Source organism: Carassius auratus, unplaced genomic scaffold (genome assembly GCF_003368295.1).
Source record: "Carassius auratus strain Wakin unplaced genomic scaffold, ASM336829v1 scaf_tig00017810, whole genome shotgun sequence".
Classification (NCBI taxonomy): domain Eukaryota; kingdom Metazoa; phylum Chordata; class Actinopteri; order Cypriniformes; family Cyprinidae; genus Carassius; species Carassius auratus.
The window spans coordinates 1-14,097 of NW_020524819.1; the positions used below are offsets into that span (position 1 = coordinate 1).

Genomic DNA, 14,097 nt, shown 5'->3' on the forward strand with positions numbered 1-14,097 from the left:
TATTAATAAAGTAATATTAAATAATTATTGACTATTTAAAAAACACAATAAATAAAATTAATTTAAAACTTAATTAATAAAATATGTATTATTATTTTTTATTAATAAACAAAAATAAAATTACATTAATAAATAAAACAAAATAAAAATAATTACTATTTCCTACATTTTAATAAAGAATATTTTTTAATACAATATTAAATGTGCACCACATTTCTAAAAACACATATTAAAACTGAAAAAAAAAAGAGTCACCATCTAGGTTTTCCATATCACAAAAATGTTTCCAGTTAAAAAAAGCCAAATTAGTTTTTTATTAAGTGAGAAAATTGTATGTCATTTTTTCTATCCTCAGATTTGATGAGTCCTGTTTTTCAGTCAGGAAATGTGCATAAAAGCAGAATTTCTGTATTTTACTGAAAGAACAGTTGAGTCACTATGGCAGTGATGGCAGTTTAAGCGAAAAGGTTATTTTGACATACCGATGGCAAGCTGTGGCAGGGTACAGCTGAGCCTCTCAGCTATGTGGGTCAATTCCTTAAGCTTGGCCTGCTGCTTTCTGCCATCCTCACTCAGAATCTTCTCCTTCAGCCACTGGTATGACTTCAGAGAGAGAAAGAGAAAGAGAGAGTGGAGACAAGCCACAGCAAACCTGCCCTGACAGACTGCCACCCTCATCGCTGTATACTTGCTGAAGGTGTTAATCTATGAACTAAATGAGCTCCTCAATCAATTCATCCAGTTTCAGACTGTCCTATTTAACTCAGCTTTTGTTCTTCTGTTGAGTATAGTTCAGTTGGATCAGTTTCAGTTTAATGGGCAGATTTCCATCCTTATGTCTTGAGGAAATGATGTGTCTGTCATGACAGACAGTATTAAAGGAAGAGTTCACCCAAAATGATCAGTTAAGCATTACATCACTTGTTCAATGGACGCTCTGCAGTTAATGGGTGCCGTCAGAATGAGAGTCCAAACAGCTGACTGGCTAGAAGCAACTATTTAAATTTAAAATGCCTTAATAGATGTGTTTCTTACAAACACTTAGCTTTTTGCTTCACAAGATGTTAAATTTTCTGGATTACTTGTTGATTATTGTTATGTTAATGTTGGCACCCATTCACTGCAGATGATTCATTGGTGAGCAAGTGATGTAATGCAAAATTCCCCAGATCTATTCTAATGACAAAATCAACTCATCTACATCTTGGAGTGCATTCTAAGCACATTTTCATTTTTGCCTGAACTACTCCTTTAAAGTACCTTCATAGAGGCCCTGGAGGATTCTGGGATGCCGTTTTCATATTTCCCTGTGATGATGCCACAGGCTAGAGGAGACCAGGAAACCACTCCAACACCTGCAGTGCACGACTGTGTTTTTAAGCTGTTTCAGAGATCATATTTGAATTATGTGTGCTCATGTGTATATACAATATGTGTTTGTTTTTACCAATCTTATGGTAAAGCTCTGGCAACTGCATTTCCACTTTATCCCTCTGGAATAAATGATATTCGGCCTGTTCACACACAGGAGGAATTAGATTAAACTGCCTTGCTACAGAATACGCCTCCTACATTGGGAGAAAGAGATGACAAAAATGAGAAAAGAATGATATTAACATAGTTCATAAATAAAGATATAAACACACATTGAGTATTTTTGTGTTGATGCCCATTAATTATATCTAAACTAATTTTTTAAGGGTAATTTAATTTAATGTAATTTTCTTAACCCACTAGCAACAATGAAATTAGAATATTTTTTATAATTTAATAATATGTTTAAAATATTAAAATTAATATAAAAAACTAAATTAAAAAATTAAATCCTGTTAAATAAAACGCCCTAAAAATCGAATGCAATTTTCTCTACTTTAAAATGTGAGTGCAATTTTTCCTCTCTCTACTCACCATGATCTCCATCGCTGACCAGCGTGACGTGCCCCAGTACATGGACATCCCATTATTAATGACATGCGTCATGGCTCTCACTATCTCTAAAACACAAAACACACATGTACATACAAAAATATCAGCCAAGTTTCTGGATTAGTTTGCTTTGAGATCCATCACAGAGAAATCATCTGTGCCTGGGGTACCATTAGATGGTGCTGTTCACGTCCTCTACTTGCACTGTGTTGACATGTCTGCTTATTAAGCGACTTTGGGCTTGTATTTCATTAAGTCATTCAAAAAAATCGGAACCAATAAAATGCTTTTGTTTTACTTATGGTGTAATATACACAGCTGTCCATCACCTGGTCAAAAGGTCAACACATTTTCAAGTTATTCAACAGTTACAGATAACCTATTAAATTTACAAGAGAGGGTCTCTGAATTGTAAAAATCAAGTTACTTTACCCGAATTCTAGAATAAACCAGATTAAATTAAGAAATTCACCTCTGAAAGGACAAACATACTTAGCCAATTTAGCCATGTTTTGGTGAGTCTTATTTTGAGATTGTATTGTCAGAACAGGTTGCATGTTTTTCCTGTGAGATCTGGCAACACTTGCAGAGTTAATAAACGCTATAATAATGCAAAAGAGCTGAAGCAATGTCACAGCCGTCTGAATGAACAGGATTAAAGATGAGAAGCACTTCAGCTGTAAATCAGACTGACACAATAGCTCTATATCTCACTCAGCAAGTTTTATTGTACAAGGTACAATCATTTTAAACTTTACATTTTAAACTGTATTTAAGCGTAGAAGCACAGTTTTATTCATCCCAGAGTATTCCAGACATATTAATGAAATGCAAATACTTTACCATTATTTACACATTATTTGTTGTAAGATTTGTTCTTAATTCATTAAAAACGTTTAATGAATAATTAAGAATTAATTTATTATTTTAGCATCCTAAACTAATAGTTCACAAACATCCTGGAGAACAGTCAATGCAAATTGCTATCAGTGCTATTTTCAGGGCTGTGTTTGCACCATTATCTGATTTGCATAATTGCTAAAGTGCAAATAGGCAATGGCAGGAATTCTCATCTGAGAATCACAAATGGGAATCAAAGCCTTGTTAACCTAACTTTACCCTTAAGAAAATGCTCTTTTCTCATTATCCAACTGGTGAGTAGATCCATTTTGCTCAATGAGTTATAATAAGGATAATGGCCCACATGACAGTGTTTAAGAGGGGATGGTTAAATTGAATGTTAACTCACAGAGGAAGGACATTTGTGTTTTTATCATCCAGTGGAAATTAAAAAAGCAGAATTTAACTGTCCATCTGTGTTTCGACCATCATCCTTTTTTATAACTTCCTTCTAAAACCAATAATTAATAAATTGAAGTAAACCTTTTTAGTGGGATTGACAGTTTGAATGGCAATGAAGCCAGCTGTGAGGGTTATCTTTTTATTGCAACCTAGTCTGTGATGTTCATATAGTACAATTTGTACATTTTGTTAAATGCTGAAACATTTACATCAACAATGAAAATGAATGCATTTACGTTTTAGAAGCTTAAAAAAAGTTACATAATGCTATAATGTTTTGCATTAATAAATGACTAAAACTAAATCGAAATTACTTTATATCAGTTTTACTACAATTTAACTATAAATTATAAATAACTAAAAACGAATTAATTAAATACATTTGCATAAATTGTACTATTACATTTTAATTAAATTATGACAGAATTTACTTGAATTTCTACATTTTTAAATTAGGTAAAATTATGTAATCACACCAAACAGAATGAAAAAGTTAATGTTGTCAGAATGATGGCAAGTAAATGAGTAAAACATGATGGCTTTGAACATTTTAATCTATGAATGTATTTGTATGCCCCTTGTTTTTCATGCAGAAAATGCTGACATTTTACTATTTTAATAATGTATATTCAGCGTCCATGCAAACAAATAAATATATATACACTTTATTCAGAAAAGATGCATTAAATACATTTATAATGTTACAAAATATATATATTTCAAATAATGTTCTACTGAACTTTCTTTTTATCAAAGAGAAAAACTGTAATGGTTAGGACAAAATATTAAGCAGCACAACTGTTTTCGATATGATATGACATCATATCAGATCATGTGATACTGAAAACTGGATTAAAGATGCTGAAAATTCAGATTTGCCATCACAGGTATAAAGTACATTTGAAAATATATTAAATCTTTTGATTAAATAAATGCAGCCTAAATGAGTATAAGATACTTTTTTTCAAAACAATAAAAAATCTAACCAACCTGAAACCTCTGAACAGTATGCTAGAACCATACATTTAGGACAACACACCTCAATGAGACCAAGCATAATATGAACAGACAACAGTGTTTGTGGCGTCATAAGTTTGTATACAATTCTAGTGTACTGTATATATACATTTGACAGAGCGCTACTCTGCAGTCAACGGGAACACCATCTGTTCTGACATCCTCAAGGCATTACAGTTCTGCGTCATTACCAGCAAAGACCTTTACTGCTGTTCTGCACTCAATTCAAGCACCAGAGCAGCAGTTACAAGATCCACTCCAAAACGCCTACATCATGAGCTCATAAAGCTGCTTTATTGCTTCATCATTCAGATTTTCATATGTGAAGAGCTGCTTTCCTCCGTCTCATCAGTGCTTTGACTCTAGGTGCTTTACCACTCTGGCCATAAATCGCTATGATCTGGGCTTTGTTGTGTGTCCGACTGTCCACTGTTTCATCTTCACTACACATGCCACCAGTCCACCAGTGAGTGATGACTGTGGGACGCTCTTCATCTGACAGAGGCGTCGCAGAGCTGCCCTAGTCTCATCAAATGGCACGCCTGAGGACCAAGTCCCTTCCCTGAACATCTGATACATATTGCAGAGAAATGGAAAGCACTTACACGGTCGGGCAGGTGCTGATCTGATTGGCTGGCACCTTCGGGAGTAAAGACATATAGTTTTTTTTTTTTTTTTTTCAGTCCGCCTACAAACAAAATTGTGTTTTACAAGATACTACTGTTGATATGACAATCACGTTGCAAAGTACTTTTCCAAAGTTTTCCAGGTTGGTGGTAGTATTATATATAAACAATTTTTTTTTTTAAAGATATACACACATTCACTCTTAATCATATGTCTTATATGCCGAAAACAACTCTATTAATGTTTCTTGTCAAATTGAATCAGAATCATGTAAATGGTATTTTTTGATTCAGTAGCAAAATGGCAACACTTGACAAAAAGTTTGTCACTGTTAGCCATTTAATATTTCTTTTGTAAAACAGCTGTTTAGCTAGCCTGTCTCTTACCATGAGTAACCTATACAGCACAAATGTTTTGGTTTGCAAATGATGACCGAATTTTCAATATTAGGTGAACTAGTCCTTTAATTTACACCAGTCTGTTTTTGTGTCTTTCCTGTTTAAGTGGGCAGGTCATAGTCCAATGTAGACCAAACCTTAAACCACCTGTGAAACCAATCAATGTATGAACATGAGAAACAAAAGAACTTCTATGAAAGAAAAAGGCAAGCGAAGGTGAAAGGGGATTAAAAAAAGAAGAGAGGAGCAGAAAACAGCAGCCAAATCTACCTCAGTACATAATGAAAATGAAAGCCCACACCCACTCTCTCATTACCAACTCTGTACGAATGAAGAGAAATGTGAGTGTGTGGGTGAGAATGGAGGAGAAAAAAGCAAGTGAACGTCAGCTAAGCACAACAATACATCTGCTCAAGAAAAGAGAGAACGAGACAAAAACACAGGAAGCCAGAGGCACATGTCGGTGTGAACAAAAATGAATGGTTCTTCAGCGTGTTGTTTCTTCTCACGAGAGACTGAGGACTCCAGCTCAGTTCTGATGGAACATCTGAACAGCAGAACCCTGAAGTATTAATCTAGTGTAATGTGGATGTGGGGTTTCTGCAGCGTGCGAGTGCCGATGCGTCATGCCCACGTGTCCCCTCTGATTCTTGAGTGGATGCTGATTGCAACTTCCCCCCAAAATATTTGTATCTTTAATAAATAAAGATGAATTATTGCAACAGAAAACAAACAAAATATGTAGGTTAATAAAAAAATAAATCATCCATTCACATTCAGTCCTGCAGTTCTAGTCTTTCAAGCTCAATCACAACTTTGCTTGGTTTATTTTAAGAAACCGTATTTGTTCAGGTTTAAAGTACATAAACTACCATTCAAAGTTAGGTCATGTTTGTTTCAAACTTTTTTTTTTTTAAAGAGATCTTTTATGCTCAGCAGGGCTTTGATTAAAAATACAGCAAAACAGTATTTTTATTAACTAATCTTATATTGTAATATCCTTTAAAAAATGTATTTATTCCTGTGATGCATCAGATTTTCAGTCACATGTCACAAGATCCTTCAGAAATCCTTCTTATATACCGATTGGCTGCTCAAGAAACATTTCTATCAATGTTAAAAACAGTTGTGCTACCTAATATCTTGTGAAAACTTGAGTACATTTTTTTTATTTGATGAATAGAAAGATTTTAAAAAGGTTACACTGTAGACAAGATACAGATAAACAGCAGCTGAATTATGCCTAATCATTACCCACTCAGTCAAGTTTAGAAAGCATCCTTATACCACCACAACACTTCTTCGTAAGGTATTAGGCATTCTATGCTGCATGTAGTTTTGTCATATGACAGCTTGATAAGATTTGTGTGTGTGTGTGTGTGTGTGTGTGGGAACAGAGAGACAGTGTGCTGTATGATTTTGATTTGTGGCTTTAATATCTCTACTATAGACTGATGTGTACGATTCAAACACAGATAAGTCATTTGAGGTTCGGGCGAAACAGCCAGTAGGCGCTAAGTCTACTCTACAATATCAGATAAACACTAACGAACACAGATATGTGTTTGGTGTTTATTAATACACCAACAACTATTACAGGCCATGAAGGCTTTATATACATAGCAAAGCTGTATTCATTAATTATGAACTTGACCTAAAAGAGATCTGTTGTAGTTCTACAATAAAAGTAATGCTCAATTAAGATCATCCAGAGCATACTTTCAGTTAACATAGAATATAATTACAGTATTTCAGCTCAGTTTATAAAAAGTGAACAAAATCAAATTTATACTAATGCACTGAAAATGAAAGGCTATAGGGTACTGCACTGCACCAAAACTATCTAATCGTCATAACTACGTCTGTGCAAAATTCTGACCACATATTATATAAACTACTTCTTATATAAACTGTTTCTACTGTTATAAAGCTTTCATCTTAATATAAGGTCAAATAAATATCAGGAACTACACTAATTGCATTTTTTCTCAGTATGGGCCTTTGAATAAAACCAAGCTATTTTTTTTCATTAAAGACCATACACAGAACTGAGATATCAGGAGCAGAATCACACTGACGGTCTAATGTCTATGCCACAAAGCTCAGCGACACCATGGCAAACACATTAACAAGTCTCCAGGGAGGCCATGGGTAGTGAAATTTGTTCTCAGTTCGGTACCAAAATGTTATTTTATTAAAATTCCCTACTATCATTATCTTCCCACGAGGATTTAACTGTACGTGCCAAGAAAATATTGCACATCAATTTGAATTAATATCATTCCGGCCTCGATGGAAGAACGATGATTAAACGTTTTACTTTGTTAGATCTTCTGCTTTCCCCCACCGCGGCTTTAAAGCGCAGATGGAGAGTCCTCTTGAGATTATCCTCACACTGTAGGACGTCTATGCATTACTTTTCTGGCTTCTAACCCTGATGTTAAATGTGTTTATGTGTTGATAAGACTCGCTCATACAGGCAGGAAAAATCCCTACATAATCTAATTGAAGAAATCAGGTGTGCGTGGGTTTACGAACAAATTTGTCCACGGAAGAAAGCTAATTCTAATGAAACCTCTCTTTGGGACATTTGGGGATGAAATAAAATACTATGCTCCACATAAAAACAATATAAGTGGAATGTCCTCTTTTAGATACATGTAATATGTAGTAGACGCAGATTGTGTGTGTGTGTGTGTGTGTATAAGTGTAAGAGAGAAAGGTCTGGAGTTTGAAGACACAGCAGGCAAAGAGCAGCTTAAAAATACACTATGTTCCCCATGGGCAAGTCTCTAATCCCCCTCAGGGAGAGAGAGAGAGAGAGAGAGAGAGAGAGAGAGAGTAATACAGATATGGTGAGGGACAGAGTGCATCAGAAGCAGCCTTCCTGAGCGCTGCAGTGCCACAGAAATCAAAAGGGAGTGAGATAGAGGTTAGACTGGGATTATGATAAACGGCCTCCTGAGATGTTTGGAAATAGCACCCTACCTCCTGTTTTATACACATACACACAGCAACACATGCACAGAGAGAGAGAGACATAATTTGGACCAAGTATATGCAAAAAAATACTTTTACCAAGGCCCTAAGCACAGGGTCATGCACTAAACAAACACTACCGTTCCATTATGCATTAAATCCGGCCCTTGAGGTCCACTTTCCTGCAGAGCTTTGCTCCAACACACCTGAACAAGCTAATCAAGGTCTTCAGGATCACTAGAAAGTTACAGGCAGGTAGGTTTAATCAAGGTTGGAGCTATTCTGCAGGAATATGGACCTGGGGGGCCAGAGTTGAGAATCCCTGCATTAAATAGACCAAAAGTGACAGTAAAGACAATTATAATGTAAAAAAAAAATAATAATAATAATAAATGCTTTTCTTTTGAACTCTTCAAAGATTCCACACAAGTATTGTTTTCAACATTGATAATAAGAAGAAATGTCTCTTGAGCAGCAAATCAACATATTAGAAATGATTTCTGTATGTGACATTTGAAGACTAAAGTAATGACTACTGAATATTCAGCTTTTTTAAAAGAAAAAAAAAAGATAAAGAAAGAAATTCTCTTCAAACTGTTGCACTGCTATTACAGTAAAGAGAAAACTTGCTGGCAGTATATGCTAACAGCTGCTTTTGCAACAGTTCTATAAACACAATGCATACAGTACTTGCTTTGATTTACAAATTCTAATTCAGAATGCAATGATGCACATATCTGAGCTTGCAAAGCTAGAAGCATCAGCATAGTGACTTTTGCTTTGGGCCCAAGCCTCACCTACCCTCCATTGGTGTATTGCTGTCGGGACGATTGGCAAAAACCACGTCCACATACTCCAACTGTAACCTCTGTAAAGAACCCTTCAGACCTACAGAGAAAAAAGCAGAAGAAAGTGATCATGTTTTTTGTAATCAGAGTGGATGAGTTGTATGGACCACATTTGTATGGAGCTCAGACAGTCTCAGTTTCTATTCATTTTCATTCAAAGAGCAGTATAAACATTCTGTTTAATGCAATATTTTTGTGTTCTGTGAAGAAAAGAAAGGTTTGAAGCAAAATAAGGGCAAGTAGATGAACTTTCATTCAACTATTCTATGAAACAGAAAAGATTAAAAACGATGACACAAACTCATGTAGTTGCCTAAGGACCTACATTCATTCTGAGCTGCTATTTGACATCCAGGAGTGTGAAAAGAGATGGAAGAATGAGAGGAGAGAGGAAACTCAGAGACAGCAAAAATAGGATCAGGTGAGCAGTTGAGAGAGGATTAGAAAAGTACAGCTTTGCAGACACCAGAGGAGAGGAAGAAGAAGAAGACGAGGAAGCAATGATTCAGTCTGACTGTCACATCATGGTCCCATTCAGAAACAGAGATAGAGACAGAGAACACAACTGAGGGACAGTTCGTAACATACATTATGCACTGTGAGCAATATGTTTCTGTTTATATATCAATGACCGTATCAGTATCATCCAATATTCTTTTTATTTAAAAAAAAATGATCAAGAGTATTCTGATTAGGGTGACTGGAATTAAACTGAATCAAACGCTTGTTTCAAACTTGGAGAAATTCAAAACTGGTGCTTCTTCAACTACACACACACACACACACACACACACAGGTTTGTTTTTGTGGAAAGTGGGGAAATCCCATAGGCGTAATGGTTTTTATACTGTAGAAACTGTATATTCTATGGCCCTTCACCAACCCTACCCCTACCCCTAACCCTCACAGAAAACTTTGTGCATTTTTACTTTCTCAAAAAAAACTCATTCTGTATGATTTATAAGCGTTTTGAAACCCTCTCCTTCTAATACCTGTGTCATACCCATACAGAGTTGTGTCCTGATATGCCACAAAAACAAGAGCACACACACACACACACATACAACATTTAGGCATTATATTAGTTGTCAGTTATATTAGTTTAATTTGTTAAAAATAGATCATATTCATTTTTATAAAACAATGAACACAAAAGTTTACAGACAATAATGCACATTAAAGTTCAAAAGCTTGGGGGTGGTAAGATTTTTTGTGAATGTTTAGGTGAGTCTCTTATGATTAAGGCTGCATTTATTTGATCAAAAAATAAAAAAAATGTAATCCCTAACTGATGTTAAAATGTAGTTTATTACTGTGATGTAAATCCAGCATCCAGTCTTCAATGTCACATGATCCTTCAGGAATCATCCTACAGTATATGATTTGATGCTGAAAAATTATTATTATTTGTTGAAATCATAATATATTATTCGATGACAGCATTTATTTGAAATCATTTTTAACATTATATATGTCTTTACTGTCGCTTTTGATCAATTTAATGCATCCTTGCTGAATAAAAGTATTAATTTCTTTCAAATTGAATATCAGTTGTTCTCAGTTAGGAACCTTGCAAACATCTATTCTTTGATATGTTTAGCATGAAAAGTGCTTGTGATGTTTTTCCTTTTAAATAAATGCCAGTCGGTTTGACATTTTGTTGTTTAATGCAATGACATTCAAACTAGTTCTGAGTGCTGCTTAGGTGTCCAAATTCTTTTTGGGGTCACTCCACCTCTAAACACCCCAAACACATTTATCCTTCATTCTATTTAAGATTTTCTTTCAAATAATGCACACTCTGTACTGTAGCTCTTCTTATTTCAAACAACAGTATTTAAATACTGTGAAAATGGACTGACAAAACTTTTCAGTCATACCGATAAATCTTAGCTGAGAGAGAAAGAAAGAGAGAGCGAGAGCAAACACCAGGTGTGTTGAAACAAAGTTGTCAGATAGCTTTCAGGTGATCAGACGCTGGCGTGATTACTCTGCCATACTGAAATTAATCTGACAGATAAACCCCACGTTCATCCTGTCACAAAAACACTGTAATCCAGCCAATCTCAGACTCATTATTCGGCCCCGTGCTCACGGAGCGCGCCCTCACATCCGCCACGGCTCTAATCAGTCAGAATTTTCTGGGTTTGTGGAGGAGATATTCTTAGCAGGGAGCTTTTTTTTAAAGTACATAGAGGATAAACAGACGTTTCTTTCTAGCCCACAAACAATGTCAAACAGGCACAAGCTAGCAAGGAGTGGAGAAAGACACGAGCCAGAAAGGAAAACTAGACACAAACTGGAGTGATAAAAATAACTTGGGGATCAGGGGGGAGGTGAAGGAGGGATGAGTGCAGTATGCGAATGATTCAATTAGTTTCACGAAATACAAACAGTGAATTTTCTCAATCTGAAAGTGATACAGAAATGACATATTAAACTCTCTTGAAATCAGTGGTGCACCTCCATCTCATACAGTAATAGAGCAGATATAATTCAGATAATGTAAATTTCCACTCTTGATTAAACACTTCACATTATTCATGCAGGCAATTATCAGAATACGTAAATATGCCATTTTAATTATGCATTAGGCTATTAAAGCAATCTGAATTCAGTGATGGATGTCTTTTAGCATACTTTTTTGTCAGGAACATTTAGTACTATTGCCAATAATCACAAGCTCTTTTGTAAAAAAGAACAAATGAACTCAGAAAGGAAACAATTAAATACGCAAGGAAGTGGGTGAGTAAATAAATAAAACAAGATATTGTTTTTTGTGTTTTATTATGCTTGTTATGTAAATGTCTCGTTTTAAAGATGTTTAGACATTTTTTATTGGAAAACAAGACAACAGACTAAATGGTTTCTGTATCTACATACATACTGTATTTGGTTTGAACAATCGTTTATCGAAAAGGCCATAGAGAGAGAATCTCACACTGTTTAAGAATGAATGCTGGTGTGGGTGCTGAGCTTTTATTATGAACAAGGCCACACATTCTACTGCAGTGAAAGAGAGAAAAAAATCAATACAGTAGAAGGGAATTAGAAAGAAAAGACAAATAAAAGGTTCAGGTCAATTACAAACGACAGGGGAATTAGAAGAAAGAAGAAAAATATCTACCTTCAATAATGTGCTTCCTAGAGAGCCCACGCTCTGTCTCTGCCCTAAAGAAAGAAAAAAGAAGCAAGAAAGAAAGAAAGAAAGAAAGAAAGTAAGAAAGAAAGCTTTACATAAGCAAACTAAACCTAAAATCCTAAATCTCAAGGAGAAATGAGAGTAGTAACAGAATGAATATACAGATAGACAGGCAGAGAAAAAGAAAGAAAGAAAGAAAGAGAGAGACTCACTTTCCTCCCCAGTACAGTTTAGTGGTGATGACCAGACTGGATCTCCTGTACACACACAGACAGATTATGGACTTTGTGTGAAAGCAGTGGCCTTTTAAATTTCTCATCCAATGAAATCGATGAATACAATGATAATGTGAAAGAACGTCACATAAGAAGATAAATACCTCCAACACTTTTTCTTGATAATGTTTCCTAGGATTATTTCAGCCCTGTGAAGAAAGACACATTTTATGTGCTTTTAATATTTTATATCTGGATTTGTACAGAATTTTTCAGTGAGGTGAATTCACTTTAAAGCCACTATAGCACTGAACCATGCATATATTTAAACTTTAACTTTAAAGTTACTGTCATTTTTTCAGGGTGAACACTCCTCCTATGTGTGCATGAGTTTCATTATAGAAGTTGCCAGATTCACAAACGTCAGCGCTATTTGCCTGACACAGTTAACATTGAGCTATGGTTACTGTCCACAGAAAACTGGAGGAAATAAGCTTATTTAAATTAACGTTAGTGTACTTCTTTAGTAATCATGACAGCAGTAATTCGTCAAATGATGCTCAAAGAATGGAGAAAAGCATCACAATCAGGCACATATCCAGACTTCTGGCATTTTAAAGGTGCATTATGACAGATTAATCATGTACAGTCCCAGAAAAATATGATCACTCTAATCTGTTGCGCCATGCACTAACTAACACTCAGAAACTCAGAAACTGGCCTGGATGCATAGAAACTGATCTATGCAAATTGCATTAAGCTCTAAATTTGCATCTCAACCTGAATGCATAATTCCTTTAGAGAATGCAGACAGTGTGTGCAAAAACAATTCTATCAGTGGGTGCAATTCAATTATAGGGAATTCCCTTCTGCTTCTTCTAACAGGTTTAGATGAATCAGCTTGGCAAGTTTGGTTCTGAAGGTTACAGGATGGCCTGTAATCCAGGATTATTTGTGTTGATTTTTTTTTACTCTTAGACACTGGCTGAATCCCAATTTGCATACTTTCCATTCAATAGGTTCTAGTATGCAAGATAGTATACAAATATTTAGATGGATTTAGCCACTCTGTTTTGCTACAAGTCAATGGTCAAACTCACTTCCCAGCTGAATAGACCTCTGCAGTGTCAAAGAGGTTGACCCCGTTTTCATAGGCTATAGTCATCAGCTGCTCTGCCACCTACAAAATACACACACACACACACATGCACATGCACACATCAGTATCAAGCACTCGACTGTCAGTAAGCATTGCAGAGAGCTCAGAAGTGTGTGTAAACGGATAATTGAGTGCTCACCTTTCTGAAAACAGTGCTGCTAAAATCCCCTACACATGATTCATTGCCATGTGAAGCACATTTAAAACCTTCATTTCCATAACATTTAATTTGTCCAAACCGAATTCAGGGTTGAGCTGAATTTGTTCTTTTTAGACGTATTGTTTTGTACCTTTGCAGAATATTTTTGTCACATTTATTCATATGGACAGTGCCATTAGGTTAGGAAGCGATGCAGAGAGAAGGACAGAATAGGATCAGAAAATGCATGTTATTCTAAAGAAAAACAGTTTATCTTTGTAATCTTTCATCAAGCTTTCTCTGCCCGTGAAATGATTTTCTTTTCGGCTGATTTCACAGAGCGCT

The 14,097-nt window shown here is 35.4% G+C and overlaps 1 protein-coding gene across 1 annotated transcript in view; it reads right to left on the reverse strand.

The window, feature by feature from the left end:
- Window positions 1–482: 482 nt before the first annotated feature.
- The window catches only part of LOC113075863 (voltage-gated potassium channel subunit beta-1-like), a gene marked incomplete at its 3' end in the record, with an annotated part of 35,325 nt that continues 21,710 nt past the window's right edge, over window positions 483–14,097 (reverse strand). The window contains exons 4-12 of the mRNA XM_026248521.1: window positions 13,555–13,634; window positions 12,619–12,663; window positions 12,452–12,496; window positions 12,225–12,268; window positions 9,051–9,137; window positions 1,909–1,994; window positions 1,448–1,568; window positions 1,261–1,355; window positions 483–603 (exon numbers count right to left, since the gene is read on the reverse strand). Of these exons, the coding sequence (XP_026104306.1) occupies window positions 483–603; window positions 1,261–1,355; window positions 1,448–1,568; window positions 1,909–1,994; window positions 9,051–9,137; window positions 12,225–12,268; window positions 12,452–12,496; window positions 12,619–12,663; window positions 13,555–13,634 (724 nt within the window). The remainder of the gene's footprint in view (window positions 604–1,260; window positions 1,356–1,447; window positions 1,569–1,908; window positions 1,995–9,050; window positions 9,138–12,224; window positions 12,269–12,451; window positions 12,497–12,618; window positions 12,664–13,554; window positions 13,635–14,097) is intronic.